This window comes from Diplotaxodon limnothrissa, linkage group LG7 (genome assembly GCF_057381915.1).
Source record: "Diplotaxodon limnothrissa isolate DT_005_m linkage group LG7, D_limnothrissa_male_GT1.1, whole genome shotgun sequence".
NCBI classification, from domain to species: domain Eukaryota; kingdom Metazoa; phylum Chordata; class Actinopteri; order Cichliformes; family Cichlidae; genus Diplotaxodon; species Diplotaxodon limnothrissa.
In genome coordinates this window covers 61,657,560-61,677,592 of record NC_140602.1, presented here as the reverse complement: position 1 = coordinate 61,677,592, position 20,033 = coordinate 61,657,560, and the positions used below count along the sequence as shown (strand labels likewise).

The following is a 20,033-nucleotide window of genomic DNA, read 5'->3' as shown; positions in this document are numbered from 1 at the left end:
CTCAACAGATGTTTACTTCATCCCAATTACAAGACATATGAACAGCAAACATGGTTAATTTTTTCCCTTTACCTTTGTTAGATCACATTTATGAATTAATGTGCTTCTCGTTTTTCTTTTATATAAAATGTTATAAATAAATCAGTTATAATCAAGTGGAGTGAGTGGAAAGACACAACACATTTACACGTGAAAAAATAATTAATTGTTTAATTTTTCTTTTGAAAAAAACTGAACACGGGTCTCACAGACCCGAACACCATACAAGGGTTAAAACAAAAGTTTGATATACCAGTGGTATTATCAAACTTTACTCAATTGTGCTGCTGAATTCATTGTGAAATATCTGTGTTGCTCTGTGTGGACGGGTTTAGTTCATTACTGCAGGAATTACTGCAGAACTTTCCGGTGAAGCCTCATGGTTCACTTATAAATCCTGGCGCAAAGATATGCAAGGTGGTTCGCACAAAATATCAGAAAGTTAAAGTATACAAGCGGCTGGTAAAGATGTAGCAGCTAAATGGAGAGCATTTCCTTCCGAAGCTGGAGCAACTAAAACACAAATAAGTGGAACTGTAGAAAAACATCACTGCTCTGTTTCTTCTGCCCCCTTCCTAAAAACTTTTCAGTGGACTTTAACTGTTTGTTAACACAAATTTCAATCATCAACACGGTAGCGATCTAGTGCATGTGGCCATGCAGAAGTTCAAAGTGAGCATCGATGTGCAGCTGACAAAGATTCAGCAGCTGTGTGAAGCCATCATGTCACCATGGACCAGCATCTCTGAGCAATGTTCCCAGCAGCTTGTATGCTATGAAGAATTAAGGCAGTTATAAAGGCAACAAGGGGCTCCGAACCACGACTAGCAAAATTTACTTAATAACAGTAACAATCACAGTGTTTTATTTTATTAAAGTTTTTTTTTATCTACTATAAACTTAGCACCTGTATAAGAGCTATAAGCTTTCAGTTAAAACCAACATTAAACCATATGGAAACATCAGAACATGACAACTAATAATGATGAATGCTTGAGCATGTAAAACCAAAACATTGCTTTCATTCTTTTAAAATATCACTCAATTTCCTGACTGAGTACAGATTCCCCAGTTTACAACAAAGCTGTATATGCCAGGTAATCTAAAAATATTGATCTGATTTTAGATTTGGAAACACGTTTGATATGTGAAGCCACAAGTTGAATGTGTCGGTGACAGCAGTAAGAAAAAGAATACATCTACTGCAATTCTACTAAATTTATATGCAACCGAAGATTAAGATTGCTAAGAAACCTCCATCCGTCCTCACCTTGCAGGACTTGACAATGATAACTCCAGAATTTTTATAATTCTTCTTCTTTTTCTGTTTCTTGGGATTAATGCAGTCAAACTCCACCTGCAGATACAGGAACGGGTAAGAGGAAATGAAAGGAATTAAAATGAATCTGTCACTATCAGTAACAGAGGAGTGGGTTTAGCAGGGACAATACAAGGAGAGGAAAAGCTGAGATGACAGCAGAGTTGAAAAGAGTTGGTGTGAAATGGGAAAATGATCAGAGAGGCAGACGATCGAAAGACTGCGACTTGGATTCACAGCTTCCCCATAATGATGAGAGCAGGTTCACCTTGACTGTCAAACTATAGTGATATAGTACCATTAATACAGTGAAAATGAAAACAATACAGTGTTAAAAAACAGAAAGATTTAATTTTATGTGATGCTGTTGAAAGAAAAGTGAAGGACAGGATGGCTGCTAATACTGTAAGTCACACAGACACACTCTTAGGTGGCAATGTCTGATCAAAACAGACATTTTAGTCAGTCAGCGATTCATATGACAGGTAACTCTAAATGCCTTGTCATGTTACTAAGGCTCGGCTAAGGGATATTTTACATCTCAAAAGCACTTCTCTTTTTATCCATTCCATTCTCGCTCTCGCTCTGCTTACACCCCCCCACCTCTCCATCCTGCCTCTTATCTTTATTTCCTTGCTATTTCCCCCACCCAACATCATTACCACACATGATGAGACTCAGTGGGAGAACAAGTCATGAGGCCGCTTTGGCACATGCATGCATGCAGTTTCACTAGCAACACACACGCGCGCGCACACACAGACCTGCTAATGAATGACCTACGTTCTTATCAGTGCATCATACATCTTTGACAGATCAGGAACTCACATGCGAAAAGAATAAATCTCAATAAAATTAGAAACAATACCAATGTATAAATGAATGCTTCTAAACTATAAATCAAGCCACAACAGGCAGAAATACAGACATGTGGTAAGAAATGAATTATAGCACTTCACATTACAAGTTAACACTTGGGCTCATAAGTTGATATCAGTTGATAAATATCATGAAATTACCAAAGTAAAACCCAATCACAAGTTTGTTACCGTGTCGCATAAGACAAAGTCTAACCTAAGATATACCCATGTGTACTCTTACTACCAAGCAATTGCACAGTTATAAGTCTAGTAATTACATTGTATTTACTTAAATAATGTCTCTTTATTATTATCTAATTACCCTACTACTAAACTCTGTACACACTGGAAACGATTCACTAGTTGCACACTGCTGTACGATGCCTGGTTGCTTGTAGACATTCCAAGTTCTGGTTGCTTAGATGACCCTCTAATGTGTTCACATCCAGGTCATATGTCATATATACAGGTCCTGTCTAGAAATTGCATCAAGTTTATCTTGGGCCCTGCCCACTTTTGATCACCAGCTTTTATTTCGCCCGTATTGGCTCAAAGTCGCTGAATGTGATTCACTTTCTTTAGTTTCTTGTTGCAATGTTGGCCCAATTGCTTCCAGTGTGTACACAGCTTGACACTGCATTACAAAAGGATTCAAATGCTTAAACTCATTAGCTTTAATTTTATGTATGCTGCACGTACTGCCTTCCTGGCTTGCACACCTATTTGTTAGCATTTCTGCGGCCCACCCTGCATCCCCTTACTCTCGCCTCTTTCATATGTGTAACAGCGATATCCTAAACCTGGGAGGCACCACTTATCCTGAATAAGCTCTTTCTCGAGCCGCAACCTCTGACCTAGATCATTTTCTTCTCATGAGCCTGTCACCTTTATTATCAATAAACAGTGTTAAATCATGTTTGAGTTGTGTTATCTGCTAGCGAATAGCATGCTAACATGCCACCTGCTAAAATGGAGCCACAAGCACAATCATGTCAGTGTTTTACCTCCACTGAGTTCTGGGCTTCACTCATCTTTGCAACTGTGGTCTGAAACTCTCCAATGAAGTCATGTCCTCCATCATTATCGTAGTCATAACACAGCACCTGTAATTGTGCAGAATGCATCACATCATGCTAGTCTTTTCTTTCACATGGGCAGCTTATAAATAAAAGTGGAAACTCAAGCGGTTATGTGGTTTCTGGTATCTGTGTCCTACTTTCACTTCTGTACTGACTCTTCACTTCCTTTTTAATTTTTTTCAAGTTTGACATTCTAGCCAAAGGACACGATAAAATTATTTTTTATTTTTTTCACAGTGGATCTCACCTGTTAGATTCAGTGAAGATTACATTAGATACTAAACATGTCTTCTAATAGAGAAAGTAAAAATTCTTACTACTAACCTTGATGCTTCTGTCCACGTCTCCATTGCACAAAGAAATGAGAGGCACGGTAAAAGGTTTCCACACTGGATCTAAAGTGTTCTTTATGACCTGAAGTCACAGACACAAAAATAGGCAGCGGAGCAGATGTATGATGCAATTACCTGAACTTATGTCTGTAATTAAAGTTGTACCACTTTGTGTGAGGCCAAGTTTAGCTGAAAATGACAGTGAACGATAATAACAGTCAGATGAAGGTAAGTTTAACCTCTGCCAATGACTCACCTCTGTCCTGTGCACAAGCATCCATTTACCATCTTCTCCCTGTTTGTGAAACTCCAGGTAAGGGTCTGACTTCCCAAAGAAGTCCTGCACAAACAAACACATGGTGAATTTGCCCTCATGTCTTTTTTTGTCTGTTTACATCTCTTATCTCTTTCACAAAACTGCAACCACTAACCACTGTATGACAACTGCAAAACTACAGGTGATTTCTAAAAAAAAAAGTTTCTTCGAACACTTAAAAGATCAGATTGATTAATTAATTCACTGGAGTTTTAACTACAGCATACAGCAGGTACACAGCTTGAGCTTGAATCCTACTCACAGTTATGATGTTTCTGAGTTGCAGTATATCAAAGCTGCTTAAACGGCGATATTTAATATGTAACAATTTTATAATATCAACAATTTTTAAAATTGTCCTTCAATCGGAAATAACACCACATGATAGTGTTTAAAAGGTACATATGTGTACTGTAGTACACAGTGCATTGTACCATAGGCCAAAACACCTTGTAATGTTACATAAAGGTAGCACCTATTATGGCAGCTGAGTCATTGTGCGCACTTACTTTTTAATATTTCAGGGTTTAGAAACATGTTGCTGTTACAAACCCACCGGATACTTCAAACCCCTTTCCATACCTGTTTTAACATCCCAGAATCACTAGCATCATACACAATACACACAATACACTTTCAGTTCAATCATGCCCGCAGTACATATGGCCCAAATGTGCGTTTCCTGTAAATGTTGTTTGTCCTGGTTCCTGGTTTCACCCAGTGATTTTAGTCTGATATAAACAGGCTTTGGGAATGTAATTTTTCCTTAATGTGGTTTCAAACAAAGTGTTGTTAGGGACAATTTTATTGAATAAATTTCTTTGAAAAATTATTTTTGTTATAGTCTTTGTTATCAGCGACCTTATGCAGTAAGGTTTAATTGACACTGGGAGATTATACAGTGGTTTTTTTGTTTTTTATTTTACTATAATCTTATGATATTTATACTCAACTAAAACTAAACTGAAATCAAAAGAATTTAAATGTCGAAATTATGACTGAAGCCATTTTATGCTTTAGTCAAAAGGCTACGACTAGAACTAAATCAAAATTATCTGCCAATACTAAATGCTGCAGGAATGACTGTTGGAGGTTGCAGTTGTTTCAGCAAACATCCCAAAATACATATTTAATGTGTCAAAACAACAGTTTTAATTCCAGCTACCCCAGCACCTGATAGCCTGTTGTTTGGCAGACAAAGGTGAAGACTATGAAAGCATTTAAATCTCGTCTGTGTGGGCTGTATTTGTGTGACCTAAAGTGGTATGCATGCTCAAATATATCTGAGTGTGTGTGTATGTGTGTGTTTGGATTTGCACCCTGAGTGTGTGTACGTGTGTGAGCATGCGGGGGTCTAACTGCCTACCTTCTTATCCAGTTTACGCCCACTCAGGGTCAAAGTGATGATTCTGTTGTCAGACAACTCCTGCGCTGTTATCTAAAATAAGAGCACCGCACAACATTAGCGGCAGCAGAAGCACTCACAAATATTAACATTTACATCAACAACAGCAACAGGAACCGTTGGCAAACACGGTAACGGCAGCAGCCTCGATGACATCAAGATCAGCGACTGTAGCCATACCGTTCACGTAAACATCACAGACAACAGCAAGTTTAGGTGACACAGCACAGTGTGCATTTTTTACATTTGTCTTGTAACTCATTAAGTGCATTGAGACATTGACACCTTTCAATCAGGTGCATGGCCAGGTCACCAGGTTAGTGACTTCCATATATTCCTTATACAGCACTATTAGATTGCTGACTACCCTTTAAACAGATCCTCAGAGGGTCTGAGGGCTGTTTATGATGGCGGTCATGCTCTGAGTCTCTTACTTCTAATTAGATCTGGGGGCAACATGGCGACCCGTCACACCCCAGTTTAAGGAAAATACTAACGCTAATAAGCTTGGGGTGTCTTTACTTAATTTATTTAAACCAACATAACTGACGATCCAACGGGAACTTACCCTTAAATAATCTGGTCTCTTCTCGGGACCATTCCTATTTTATTTTTGTAAATAAAGTTTTTAAAAAACAAATAAGTTCATAATATTCATAATATTCAGTTCATAGTTCATAATATTTTCTTTTAAGAGACAGTAGACATTCTTACTGTAATGGATCCTTTGCCAGCTTGCTTCCCATTGGCTAAGATCAGGGGTCTGTGAAGTTTCTTATTGGACACAATCTATTGGATCAGGACAACAATTATTTATTTTTGAAATTGAGCAAAAATCCACTTTAAAATACAGTCTGCATCTAATTGTAAGAATAAATTCCATCTAGTTCAGTTTATCCTATCCCTTCTTCTCTAGACTATACCTGTAGTTATAAAGAATATACTTCAAACCAAAGAAGAAGAAATCATTCAGTACCACTCCCAGTGTGCAAACAAATGCTCCCAGGAAGTCGTGCTCGTCGAGCTGTGTGGCACACTTGTCTTCATCGAACATGGCAAAGCGAAGTTTCTGGATTTCTTCAAAGTGGTAGTCCACCTGGAACTTCACCCCAAACACTGGATTCAAGTTGTTCACAGCTGTTTCAGTGCGTCCCAGCTAAAGGTCAAGAAACAAGGAGAGAAAAATGCTGTAAAAATTAAATAATTCCACTATTGTCCCTTTTAACGATTCACAAGCGTGTCATAGTCCTGGTCCTGAACTATCGAGCTCTGTCCAGCGCTTGTTTTTAATTGATCATGACCTAGGTTATTCCTTCCTCAACAGAATGCTCTTGTGTCCTGTTGTCAGGTCTTCATCTCTCTGCTAAGTTGGTTTCTATTTTATTTTGGCAGTCCTCTGTGTTTTATCCTTAGTTTTACTTCCTTTGTTTTGTTATACCTCATTAGCCTCACCTCTTGTACCCAGTTGTTCCCTGTTATCCTGATTAGTCTTAGTGTGTCAGTTTGTAGAAAGAGCTTTGGTTGTCCTTTGTTGTGATATCTGTTATGATTTCCTGTGTGTCCTCTACCAGTTCGAGTCTTGAGTTTGGACCTTTTTTCCTTGTTCCTGTGTTTTGGATTGCTTTCTACCACCATTAACAAAGAGCTTTTTTTAATCCTGCCTGTAGAGTCTGGTTTTGTGTAGACACTACATTACCAAAATAGCTGCTCACCTGCATCTAACAGTCTCAAAGTCACCACAAAATCTAAGCTCCGTCCCTTCCAGCAAAACACAAGTGGCTAGTTTTTCCCTTGGTTTTCTGTCCATGTTCCTTAAACAAGACTTGAATGCCAAAATAATAGGTTAAAGTAACTGTGACTCTTCTGTTGTGGAAAACTGCAAGACTGGGTAGAATCTGCAATCTTGCAACATGTGGCAATTTATACGGAAGGTTTGTAAATTCTTAATGAAAGCTTAAAAGACTAAAAATAAATGACTAGAAACATAATAATGAATTGAATTATTAGTATGAATACATGTAAATACTATCATACATAATCATCAATTTAACTTTTGAGTATTTAGTTGCAAAAGTTTAAATTATTAAAATTAAAATTAAAATTGGATTTTATTTTGGAATTTTACAAAGCTGCAAAAAACAAACAAGTTTTTATATAGTATAAAAATATTACTGTTTGTGTTTACAAAAAGCAAAGCATGTACATGCATACAGTATGCAATTTAATAAAGTGATACTGATATGTATCTGGCAACTGTAACGCACCAAACGACTGTAAAATAGTTTGAGTCGCTACATATGCGTGTCTGTGTTTCTCCAATCTTTTTTACTCTAGAAATTCCAAGAGAATGATGTGTAGTCTTAACATTAGTTTTGACACACACTTCTCTAAAAACATTTAATACTGAATGCATTAAACAAGAATCAGCCTCGGGCAACTCTTCAGCATCCCTGATTGTGACACCAGCATGTCGTAAAGTCTGTGGCGCCCACTCGAAGCCAGGATTCCCCCCGATAACAAGATGCAGCTAAAAAAACAAAACAAACTTGGCCAGTGATGATCAAATCTGTGGGAGTGTGTTAGACAGAGACCCAACAATGTGCCTCCTACCTGCCATCCCCAGAATTACTATAGATTCCTATAAATATTATACCTTTGTCTGACGTTGGGTTGATAAAGAACAGCAGATTTATCTGAACTTTTAAAGTAGCCTGCTGCGGTGGTTTGTAGTAAATGTATCCTTAAACCAAAACAAAGTCCTAAAAAGCTGCAGCCGTCTGACAGCACTTTATCCAATTTAAGGGCCCTTTCCCCTAAAGCCATTGTTTTTGATGTTTCTCAATGCGCTGTGTTCTCATGGCCCCAGAGAGCAGTCCAGACAGCAGACAGATAAGAGGGTGTGGGTGCCTGAAAAGAGTGCTGTGAGAGTCATGTTCTTTGCTCTGACTCTTCTAAACCAGGTAGTTGACTGGCTCATCCCACTACTCTCCAGCCTGACTCACCCACGACACGTACAATCATTAAACGAGGTCACATATACTCAGCCTGTCACCACTGAATATAAAAGGCCTTAAAAAAGTTCAGCTCATTCCTATAACGGAGACGGGAGGGATGAAATGCAAACCACTGGATGTCTAGAATTTCAATCTGGAGAATTTAAATTAAACTAACTGAACTTTGATACACACCAAAAAAGTGAAATTCTTTTTGAAAGGAAAACTCTTATTGATGATCGCCAAACCTATGGGACCTTTGGTGTCAAACACAAAGCCCAGGGGCCAAAATCAGCCTCCAATAACTCCAATCTGTCTCACTGAACGGATTTTGAAAATGTGAAGGAGGGCGTAAATTTTACACTTGTACAGTAGACGTATTTTCATAGGCTAATCTGTTCAATAATTGTATGCTGTTGTAATGCTGCTCCTTTGACATAAAGAGTCAGATACCATCACATATTTGATTTGGCAGTTTTAAACCAGATACCCCTCCTGATACAACCCAAAAGGGGATTTGTGTCTCTAGCTGGAACTCAAACAGTGACCTTTAGTTTGCCAAGCAAATATGTCAACCATCAAACTATGGAGCCATCACTATTGCCCTATAGTGTCTAAGACCAGCCAAACATCGAACAGTTTTTTTCTTGAGCCCATTTCCCAACATCTAACACTTTTATTCATAGTAACATTTACTGAAGGCACATCTAGACAGTTTATTAACCTCAAACGAATCTCCAATTCTGCAGAATCCTGGTATATTTTCTATTCACCAGTCTTTACTCAAAAACCCCTGCAGCAAACAGCAGTACCGCCATCTATTACTTAGCTGTTCTTATGCAATTACACCTTCTTCTTTCATCTTTATTTCCTGCAACAGTTGTAGAGAAATGAATTCCTTGATCCTGATGGGTCCCAGTGGTTGCATACGATCTTCCAATGTTCATATATATTGTATATACTCCTTTCACTATTCTTGTTTGCTATTTATTCCTGATGTCTTTACTATTTACATTTTATTTATATTTATATTTTATTTTAATTCTGTCCAGTACATGTACAATAACAATAAAGGGCTATTCTATTCTATTCTATTCTATTCTATTCTATTCTATTCTATAAAATGTACCTTTCTCGTGCCTCTGTGAATGCTTTTATCTAAGATACATTTCTCTCTGACTGTAGGTAATGATATTAGTACAGAACTGAGATACTCCAGCAGGAAAAAGGTTTTAACTTCACCCTGCTACCGGTGCTTGCAGCACTTATCCATCTGTCTGACTCATGGGAAGGGAGCAGTGGAGAATGGCTGCACTTCGTAGCTTAAAAACTCAAATTATTGGGACATCACAGCACGCCAGCAGGCTAAAATCTCATAGCAGTGCCTCTGTGGATTTGATCCTGGTTCACTGAGCTTTAGAAATGAATCAGATCCCTCTGGCGCTTCATGCCTCCTTTCGTTTCTTATCTGTTTATGTTTACTACTAGATAAAAAAGAAAAACAACAATACAGGTCACTGAGATTACTTCAGATAGAGGCACTGCCCGCTGCAGGAAAAATTAAGCTGTAGAACTGCAGCTGGAGGAAACAGGTACAGGAAGAAAAGTACAGGTACTGATAGGGTTATGATAGATAAATAAATAGACTTTTAACAAAACAAATGCAATGGATGTGCATCCCGCAGCTTAATTTATAGTGAGTTAAAGGAATTTAGAAGCAATCTGTTATAAGTGTTCGTGCCTTAGATTTGAGCGGACACTTTTATTTTTTTTCATTCAGCAGACAGGGAGAACCTCCCCCAACAACCCGCACCCCATAACATAACAAGGACACTTCAGCCCAACAGCTCAATACCAAGATGTTGAATCAATGAAACAAACCAAAGCGGCTCTAAAGACATTGGTGATGATGTTGCTAATAAATAATCACTAGGACCAGCCTACAGCACCAAAACAATCTCTGCTAAACACTGACAACTGGCAGGTGCAAAAATGTACCAGTGAAAGTGTGCTTTGGCTTTACAGTTTAAATTTAATGTGTTATAACCATAAAAAATGCAACACAGTGGCTGTCAGCAAAAGTTACTTATTTAGTCATCAGCTACAACAATTTTAATATAATTTGTGTCTTCTTTGTGTCCCGAATCATGTCCAAAGTTCACTTTCCTTTAAGCTTCAGTCTATTTACCACCATTTACTGAGGCTTCTAAATATCCCGTGTTTATTGTGCACTCACTAACTTTGTTGTATGTTATGGGTTACTGAGCTGAAAGTCTGAGTTTTCAGTGTCTCTTTGAACATGGATTGATCACCATGGTAACTTGTGCTTACTGCATAACCCGATCTGGAGCAGATTATGTTCAGCTTCAGTTTAAAATAGTCTGGCGCACAACATTTTCAGTCATTCAGTCTATTTACAGATGATACGAAGGAGCCTTTACCGCCACTGAAATAATATTCTAGCAATGAGTGTTTTCATGTTATGCAAAAGAGAAAAAAAAAGAAAAAAAATCTAATTTTCTGCTCTTACTTTTGATATGTGTAATTACATATCAAATATTCTGGGGAGTCCTTAATCATTTACGAGTGGAAAATTCAAAACAATACTCTGGTGTGGAAAGTTTTAAACCTAATATTAATCATACACTTGTATGAACTGACTGTCCGTGTGCTGAATTTCTATTCTTTTGATCGAACAGCTAAATTTAATAACGTAGGAATTTAAATTACTGGAAACTTGGAACTCTGGGGACTAATCGTAGAGCTTTGAACTTGTGATAAATGTAGAGGTGTGTTTATTTTTTAAGACACATTTTTTAATATTCTTATAACGTATTTAAAGATGAAAATTACTACAAAATGTCAGTTATATGGGGCTTAATGTGAACCATGCATAGGCCAGTTTACATTGGAATGAATTATAACAAAACTTACTGTTGAGTATCATTTAGTATCACAAATGTAGATCTAATAAATAAGGCTGCATTTACTGCAGAGGACTGTTAGATTTTTAAACCCTCTGGTTTGAATATGCCACTGCCTGTGAGTTCTCACTTACAGTGTTACAGGCTTATATCTCGGTTTATAACACGTGTTGAGATTAGTATTGGGATTTGGAGTTGGAAGCTCGGAGAAAAAAAATCCTTGGATTTAGAAAATAGCCTCGGTAGTGTGATACTTGGGTGCCACATCATTTACATAGCTGAGATCCATATTTCTGTAGACCTATCACATTCTTCAAAGACTTTCTAACACTAACTTTGGCTGCTATCTCCCATTTATGGCTACAGTCATTCACTTTCTTTTGCCTTCTTCTTGTTCTGTCGCTCATTCATGTCATCACCTCGCTGTCTTTCTCTCCTCCTCCTCCTCATCCTCCTGTCTTTCTCTGGATAATTTCCCCCTCGCCTTCTGCTGCACCCTTTTCTCATCTCCCTCTCTCGCACCTCCTCGTTCTCACACTCTTACCCTTTCGTACCCACTTTTTCTCTCTTTCCCCTCCCCGATGGACCCAGCTGCTTCTCACACCTCTAGCTCACAAGACAGACGAAGATAGACAAGAGACTGAGACACGGAGACCTAGAGAGGGGAAGGCTGGCGACAGGAACGAGAAAGACAATCAGAGAAAAAAACTGAAAGGAACAGGAGGAGATCAGAGAAGTGAGAAAGCTGAGCGTGAGTAAAACAGCGAGCTGTGGATAATATCTGCGAAAAGGTTCGGGCCTCATTTCGCCTCCTCCATCGTTGCCTCACTCTAGGAGCACTAAGCTTTTGTTTCCCTTCCCGTTGCTATGGTAACTGTTGGCAATTTCACATCGGAGCCACATGCCCTGCTGACCGACAGCTAGCTGCAACCCGAGGCACTCGCCTACACACACACACACACACACACACACACACACACACACACACACACACACACACACACACACACACACACACACAAAAAAAAAAACCCCAGATTGCTCTGTTGACCAGCTGTTAGCTGCAGAAGATTCGAAGGAGGAGCCTGCACACACCAAAGCTTCATTACCGTCTTCCTCTTGAGCATCTTCAACTTGTTTCCTCAGTGGGTCTACATGGATAGACCATGTATGATCAGGACACATGACAGCCACTTCCTAGCAGTGAATGCACAAAATATTAACAGTGCTGTTCCGACATAATATGGACTTTGAGCAAGTGGGCTGGTAGTTTAAACGTCATCAAATGTCCGTTCCAACTGCGACGGTCAGTCGTCTCCATCACATGCACCACGTTTCTGGAAATCTTCAAAACAGATGTTTGCTAAGCTGCTCTGTTTAGAAATATAGTAGCTGGCAATGATTCTGCCTATTGATTTTCGTGAGCAGTGTGCTGGAGTCTTGAAAATGGCCTCATGATTATTACCATCTTCTCATGTTGGACCTCTGCACCGACGCTTCAAACCTGACTCAAGCTCACAGCAACAGTCGACGTGCACTGTGTACTTTTACTGCGCCTCAAGTGCGCTTAAAGTGAATTAGTAATGGCAAAAAGATGACTTCACAAAGCTGGATGAAGCGTTTGAAGACCTGTTAATATAAACTAACCCAAGAAAAATACATAATTACTGTGAACTGAGAACTATATAAAAATAGCTAACAAACAGCAAAACCAACTGACCAAGATCTGATACAAACTGGAATTTAGCAACAGAGTTGCTGCACTTCAACCTATTACCCCAGTTGTTGCTATTTGCAGGAAACAACCCAAACGAGCCAGGCTTGCCCTAATCACAATCATACTACTGTTCTAATAATGCTCTCCTAGCATTTTGTTTGCCTTAGCAAACCATCTCAATGAGCTTTTGGGAAAACGTATTTACACATATTTGTACCATTAACTCCTTCCCCTCATTCAGCGGGTACTGCGGCAGATAAATTAAAGGTGCATCAAAGCTACTGAGCTAAGATCTGTTTCTTCTGCTTTGGACTCTCCAGCTGTCCATAAAGCCGAAGCAGAGAAGAAGAATTAGCAGCTGATTTCAAACCAGTAACTTTCTGCTTTGAGTCATGAGCACACATCAGTGAGAGCCTCTACTGACCAGAAAGGATTTCAGTACAGCTGTTGTTTACTTCTCTGTTAGTTTTCTTGTCAACGGTAAAAACCAACAACAACAAAAACGAAGGTATAATCACTTCTTTATGCTGTCTGGACCTGTGCTCTGGTTTAAAGAGAATAAAGTGACGTTTTATGCCATTCAACTAGACTTCAGTGCCATCTTGTAATGGATACAAGGAACAGGTGAGTGAATGAGAGTCAACACAGTCAAAATGATTAAAACCACCTGAGTGGCTTTATCCCCGATGGGCATTTCTCATCACTGGTATGGACCACCAAGCCACTATACACATAGTTACCAGTTTCTGACTTATAAATGTCAAAAAAATAACACTAAAGGCCTTAAAATCCAATGAACAGCTAATGCAGCAGCCAAAGGCATTCGTTTTCCACTGCCTGTTCAATAAAGATACACGTAGCCACCATGATACCACGCGCTGGTTGGTAAAGGTCACAGTAAAGTCTCAACCTAAGCATTTTCAAAATCAATACCTCAGCTTTATGAAATCTGACTATGAAACTTAGGGCAGTGACTGACAAGTAGTTAGCCTGGCAAGGAGCAAAGGAGCTGATGGATGTTTTCCTGTAAATTTCTACACAACTGGATGTCATTAGAAAGAATGCGTCACTTTTTTACAGCTAAATGCTTTTCTAGTTAATTTTTGATTATCTCAAAGCATTTTTAATCCTCAACTTCCCAGTTATTGAGTGTTAAAGTGAAGTAAGCTTGTCAAATTGTAAAAATTTCTCTTATATTCTGTGAACACATTCCTTTTCCATTCCAGGCAATTCAAATGCAGCAACAGAAAGCCACACTTCTAATTGGAAATATGGCTTTCACTTCAGTTTAACCCTGCACCTTTAAGAGAAATGTCATCAGTAGCAGCTTTTGGTGTTTCCCCTTATTTGGTGCTTTTCCAAAGTTTAAATCAGAAAAAAAATTTTGTTTAACATGATGATGCATCCTCGTGAAACCTGAGATTTTATGGCAATGATTTAAAAATGTCAAACATGTATTACTGACTCTCTTTCCGGTTTTTGTGCCTTTGCCCGAGTCTACACTACTTGTCTTAGATTGGAATGCCGCTCATAAATCTTGCAACATCCTATTGGGCTCAGCATGCCATGGCTGATGCCAGATGGTCAAGACATCATGACTTTGGATCTGACTCACAACCTATAGGCTCTTCCTGCAGAGTATCATAGACTACAAACAAAACCTTCTGGTTCCCTTTCCTCGAGGAGCCAGCATGGTGGATGTAACCTTAAAAGCACTTCTTAGAATTATTCAAATTTTCCATCCTCCCCTCAATCTTTTTATTTCTGCACTTTAATCTTCTCTCTCCACCTCCCAGGAGTCGCTATACACAGTGTGAAGAAGCGCCAACATGGGTTTGACTACTTATGATCTTAACAGTAATATATCAACTCTCTGTTCGGCCTTTCCTCTTCAGTCTGCCATTCCATTCTCCATTGATTCTGCACCATTAAAACAAAACAATCCTCTCATTTCTCGTGTCATTTTCTGTAGTCTTTCTCATCACTTGTTCATAAAGGTGTGGGAAACAAATTTCCCACACGTGGGACTAATAAAGGTTATCTTATCTTATAAAGGATGTATGTCTCTCCATCCTTTACTGTACCTCCACCCAGTTTCCATCCACTTCGTGGAAGAGAACGCAGAATGGATCCGACTTGGAGGCTACATCTCGATCGAGCAGGCTGGACGCAGTGACCGACAACTCCACCCGTGTGACACAGTGCTGAGGTCCGACACTGCGCTTCTGGCCATCAGTGGCCAAGCCCAGTGTGTAGGCCATGGTCACACCTGATCACCCTGAAGGAAAGCAAACAGGCAGAAGTAGGCAGAAAGACTTTTAGTTTCATACTTCTTGACACTTAACCAAATATGTCATCCTGTCGATTGACAAAAATAAGATAAAACAGAGCTGCTGTGATTATTAATAACAAATCTCAGCACATTCTCAGCTTGTGCAATGAGAATATGTGCAGTGATATCATGACAGTGAACTAAAACTCTCTGCATTACGTGCAGTTAGCTGGTGGAAACATTACACCTGAAGATGCTACCTTTGGCTCTGTGAAGTGGTGAGGGTTATTTTTTCACAGACTAAATGAATTTATCCTCTGCAGAGTACCATCATAGCAGAGCTGTTACAGCCTGCATCACAGCATAGGCGCACATTCACTCACATTCCTATAAACACCTTCTTCTGTACTTTTTTGCATAAGTGTTCACTCACTGTGTGATGGGAGCATCAGAGAGCAACCAAAGGATATCTGGCATATCAACCACCAACCTTTTGGTTTCTAGATGACCTGCTATACCTCCTGAGCTGCAGCCACCCGGAATAGAACATAGAAAATATATCATATGTTTAAAATGAGAAAATGTACTATTTTAAGACAGCATTAAGGTCATTATGAAATTGCTGACAGCAACACAACAGTGTATAAATGTCTGGGAACTGAGGAGACCTGCTGCTGGACTTTTGGGAGAGGCAAGCCATCCCATTTTTGTTTGATATAGGATTCTAGCTGCTCAGCAGCACTGGATCTCTGTTGTATGTTTTCTTTGCACTAAATTTTTCCAACAGCTAAATGGTCTGGACTGTAGGCAGGTCAGTTTAACACCCGAGCTCTTATACTGTGCTGTTGGAGTAGCTGTGGTTGGGCTTTATCTTGCTGAAATATGCAAGGCCTTGCCTGAAAAAGGGGTCGACTGGATGCAGCCATATGTTGATCTAAAACCTGTATACATCTTTCAGCATGGGCACATTGCTAACTCCATAGGCACTAATGCACCACCCTAACATACAAGATACAGGCTTTTGACTCGAGTTGGTCCAAGGTGCAAGCTTGATGATCCCTCTCCTCTTTGGTCCATGTTTTCCAAACAGAATTTCTGTGTTAACAGGCAGCGATTCCTGGAAGTGTTCCCGAGCCCTTTAGATGATTTCCATGACAGAATGGTGCCCACTTTACAGTGGGGCAAAAAAGTATTTAGTCAGCCACCGATTGTGCAAGTTCCCCCACTTAAAATGATGACAGAGGTCAGTAATTTGCACCAGAGGTACACTTCAACTGTGAGAGACAGAATGTGAAAAAAAAATCCATGAATTCACATGGTAGGATTTGTAAAGAATTTATTCGTAAATCAGGGTGGAAAATAAGTATTTGGTCAATAACAAAAATACAACTCAATACTTTGTAACATAACCTTTGTTGGCAATAACAGAGGTCAAACGTTTACTATAGGTCTTTACCAGGTTTGCACACACAGTAGCTGGTATTTTGGCCCATTCCTCCATGCAGATCTTCTCGAGAGCAGTGATGTTTTGGGGCTGTCGCCGAGCAACACGGACTTCCAACTCCCGCCACAGATTTTCTATGGGGTTGAGGTCTGGAGACTGGCTAGGCCACTCCAGGACTTTCAAATGCTTCTTACGGAGCCACTCCTTTGTTGCCCGGGCGGTGTGTTTTGGATCATTGTCATGTTGGAAGACCCAGCCTCGTTTCATCTTCAAAGTTCTCACTGATGGAAGGAGGTTTTGGCTCAAAATCTCACGATACATGGCCCCATTCATTCTGTCCTTAACACGGATCAGTCGTCCTGTCCCCTTGGCAGAAAAACAGCCCCATAGCATGATGTTTCCACCCCCATGCTTCACAGTAGGTATGGTGTTCTTGGGATGCAACTCAGTATTCTTCTTCCTCCAAACACGACGAGTTGAGTTTATACCAAAAAGTTCTACTTTGGTTTCATCTGACCACATGACATTCTCCCAATCCTCTGCTGTATCATCCATGTGCTCTCTGGCAAACTTCAGACGGGCCTGGACATGCACTGGCTTCAGCAGCGGAACACGTCTGGCACTGCGGGATTTGATTCCCTGCCGTTGTAGTGTGTTACTGATGGTGATCTTTGTTACTTTGGTCCCAGCTCTCTGCAGGTCATTCACCAGGTCCCCCCGTGTGGTTCTGGGATCTTTGCTCACCGTTCTCATGATCATTTTGACCCCACGGGATGAGATCTTGCATGGAGCCCCAGATCGAGGGAGATTATCAGTGGTCTTGTATGTCTTCCATTTTCTGATGATTGCTCCCACAGTTGATTTTTTCACACCAAGCTGCTTGCCTATTATAGATTCACTCTTCCCAGTCTGGTGCAGGTCTACAATACTTTTCCTGGTGTCCTTCGAAAGCTCTTTGGTCTTGGCCATGGCGGAGTTTGGAGTCTGACTGTTTGAGGCTGTGGACAGGTGTCTTTTATACAGATGATGAGTTCAAACAGGTGCCATTCATACAGGTAACGAGTGGGGGACAGAAAAGCTTCTTACAGAAGACGTTACAGGTCTGTGAGAGCCAGAGATTTTCCTTGTTTGAGGTGACCAAATACTTATTTTCCACCCTAATTTACGAATAAATTCTTTACAAATCCTACCATGTGAATTCATGGATTTTTTTTTCACATTCTGTCTCTCACAGTTGAAGTGTACCTCTGGTGCAAATTACTGACCTCTGTCATCATTTTAAGTGGGGGAACTTGCACAATCGGTGGCTGACTAAATACTTTTTTGCCCCACTGTAAATGCAGTACCAGAGGATTACAGGCATTAAATAATGTTTTCCAGACTTGTGCACAGAGATTTCTCTAGATTCTCTTTTGATGATATTATGTACTGTAGGTGAGGAGATATTCAAAGTCTTTGTAGTTTTATATTGATTCTGAAAAATGCTGAAAATTGTTCCACAATTTGTGAAGATAGTTTTTTGCAGATTGTTGAACCTTGTCCCATCGTTACTTGTTCTTTTTATACCCCATCATCTTACTGACCTGTTGCCACTTAACCCAATTAGTCACAAAATGTTCCTCCAGCTGTTTCTTTTTAGTGCCACTTACTTTAAAGGCCTTTTGTTTTTTTTAAATGTGTTGCTGTCATCCAATTCAAAGTCATCTTAAAATGACACATTTTCTCAGTTTAAACATTTGATGTTTTCTACATGCAACTGTGAATAAAACATGTGTTTATGAGCTTAACACCGGTGAACACAGGTATATCTGATAAAACTAAGTTATGGTCCTGTTCTATTTAGCATGTTGATGCCATTCTTGTCAGTGAGCATACACAATGCCAGCACCTCATCCAAATGGAACAGAGCCATAATTAGAGTTATTAATTACACCTGTGTTTACCCTGAGCCAAAATGGCTGCTCAGTAAATGGACAATTAATTAGACCAAACTAAAACAGAGTGCAGGTACAGAAACTGGCTGAAACATTACCGAGGCTTAAAATGACAGAAACAGATGTGCAGAGATTTTCCTGTTAGGCTGTCATGAAAAAAAGATAAACAGCCAATATCAATATTATTCATAACCTATGGTCACCATCAGCTCAAAAGTGTCTGCCAGTGCCACGAAGAGTGAGTAAATAAATGTGCTACTCTCATGTAATGTAAATGTAAAACTGTAGGTTGCTGTTACATACACACAGATGGCTGGTGTCCAGGATAAACCGCAGTTTCCTTGACGTAACTCTAACAGACAAGCATGTGCATGTGCTCATCTTACGCTGTATCCAACCAAATCCTAAATTACTGGAGACACCGCTGAGGAGAGAACACGAGATGCTCCCAACACCCTGGGTGTCTGTATCTGTTGCCACGCAGAGAGCACAATTACAGAAATCAGTGTTTGACATTTGTCGAATGGAAGTAACATTTTAATGTCACAGTTTTTTTTTTTTTAAGTTGTTTGACATATGTGATATCTAACGAAATGAGTGGAAGTTTACCCAGATAACAGAATTAGTAAATCCCCATTACATCAGATCACCTTGAGAATTCGGCTTAATCACACAAATGGTTCTGTTTGGCTAAAAATACCCAATGAGTACAAATAAAACAACACTGGTGTAAAAAAAAAATCCACTGGGGGCATTATGAGAGTCATAGTTACCCTGTGATAAACCCAATGATACCCAGGATTAAGCACTGCAAAGACACACACACACACACACGCTGCCCTGAGCCCAGATCAAAGCCATTACCTCTAAACTAAAGAAGCCTCAGGCTAGGAACGGAAAAAACAGAAAGAGGGAATACACACACACACACACACACACACACACACACACACACATCTTGAAACAATTGCTGATTTTAGTAAAAAATGTTGTGAATATATTCTCAGTGGTATTGCATTTGAAATAATTCCCAGGTGGCTTTAAGGACAATACAAACAGCACCGCACCCGTGTCCAGATCAGTGGTTTTGTTCTCACAGCGGCATGCTAAAAGGATGCTGTCTGTTGCTAAGATACTAATGTGTCATAAGCAGCGTGCTCCTCCCGCTCAGCTCCACTGTGATGTCAAACTGGTAGTGGTGATGCACTGAAAATACCAGTGCAACATTTTCATTCATTCGCTTTATCATTCATAGGTGGAGAAAAGCGTGTTTTGACTGGCTCAACTACTTTTACTCACTCGCTCCTTGTTTATGGTCTCAGTGGCAGTCTCCTGTATTTATAGATGCTATTAACAACTCCAGTGAGAGAAGGAGCAGAGAGTGGGATAAATCCAGCTTT

The 20,033-nt window shown here is 39.7% G+C and overlaps 1 protein-coding gene across 1 annotated transcript in view; it reads right to left on the bottom strand.

Annotated features, from left to right (window-relative positions):
• Positions 1–15,244, bottom strand: part of cpne2 (copine II) — a 46,282-nt gene extending 31,038 nt beyond the window's left edge. The window contains exons 1-8 of the mRNA XM_085358610.1: positions 15,068–15,244; positions 6,326–6,505; positions 6,064–6,138; positions 5,311–5,382; positions 3,885–3,968; positions 3,621–3,710; positions 3,222–3,320; positions 1,310–1,396 (exon numbers count right to left, since the gene is read on the bottom strand). Of these exons, the coding sequence (XP_085214736.1) occupies positions 1,310–1,396; positions 3,222–3,320; positions 3,621–3,710; positions 3,885–3,968; positions 5,311–5,382; positions 6,064–6,138; positions 6,326–6,505; positions 15,068–15,244 (864 nt within the window). The remainder of the gene's footprint in view (positions 1–1,309; positions 1,397–3,221; positions 3,321–3,620; positions 3,711–3,884; positions 3,969–5,310; positions 5,383–6,063; positions 6,139–6,325; positions 6,506–15,067) is intronic.
• Between the last annotated feature and the right edge of the window lie 4,789 nt (positions 15,245–20,033).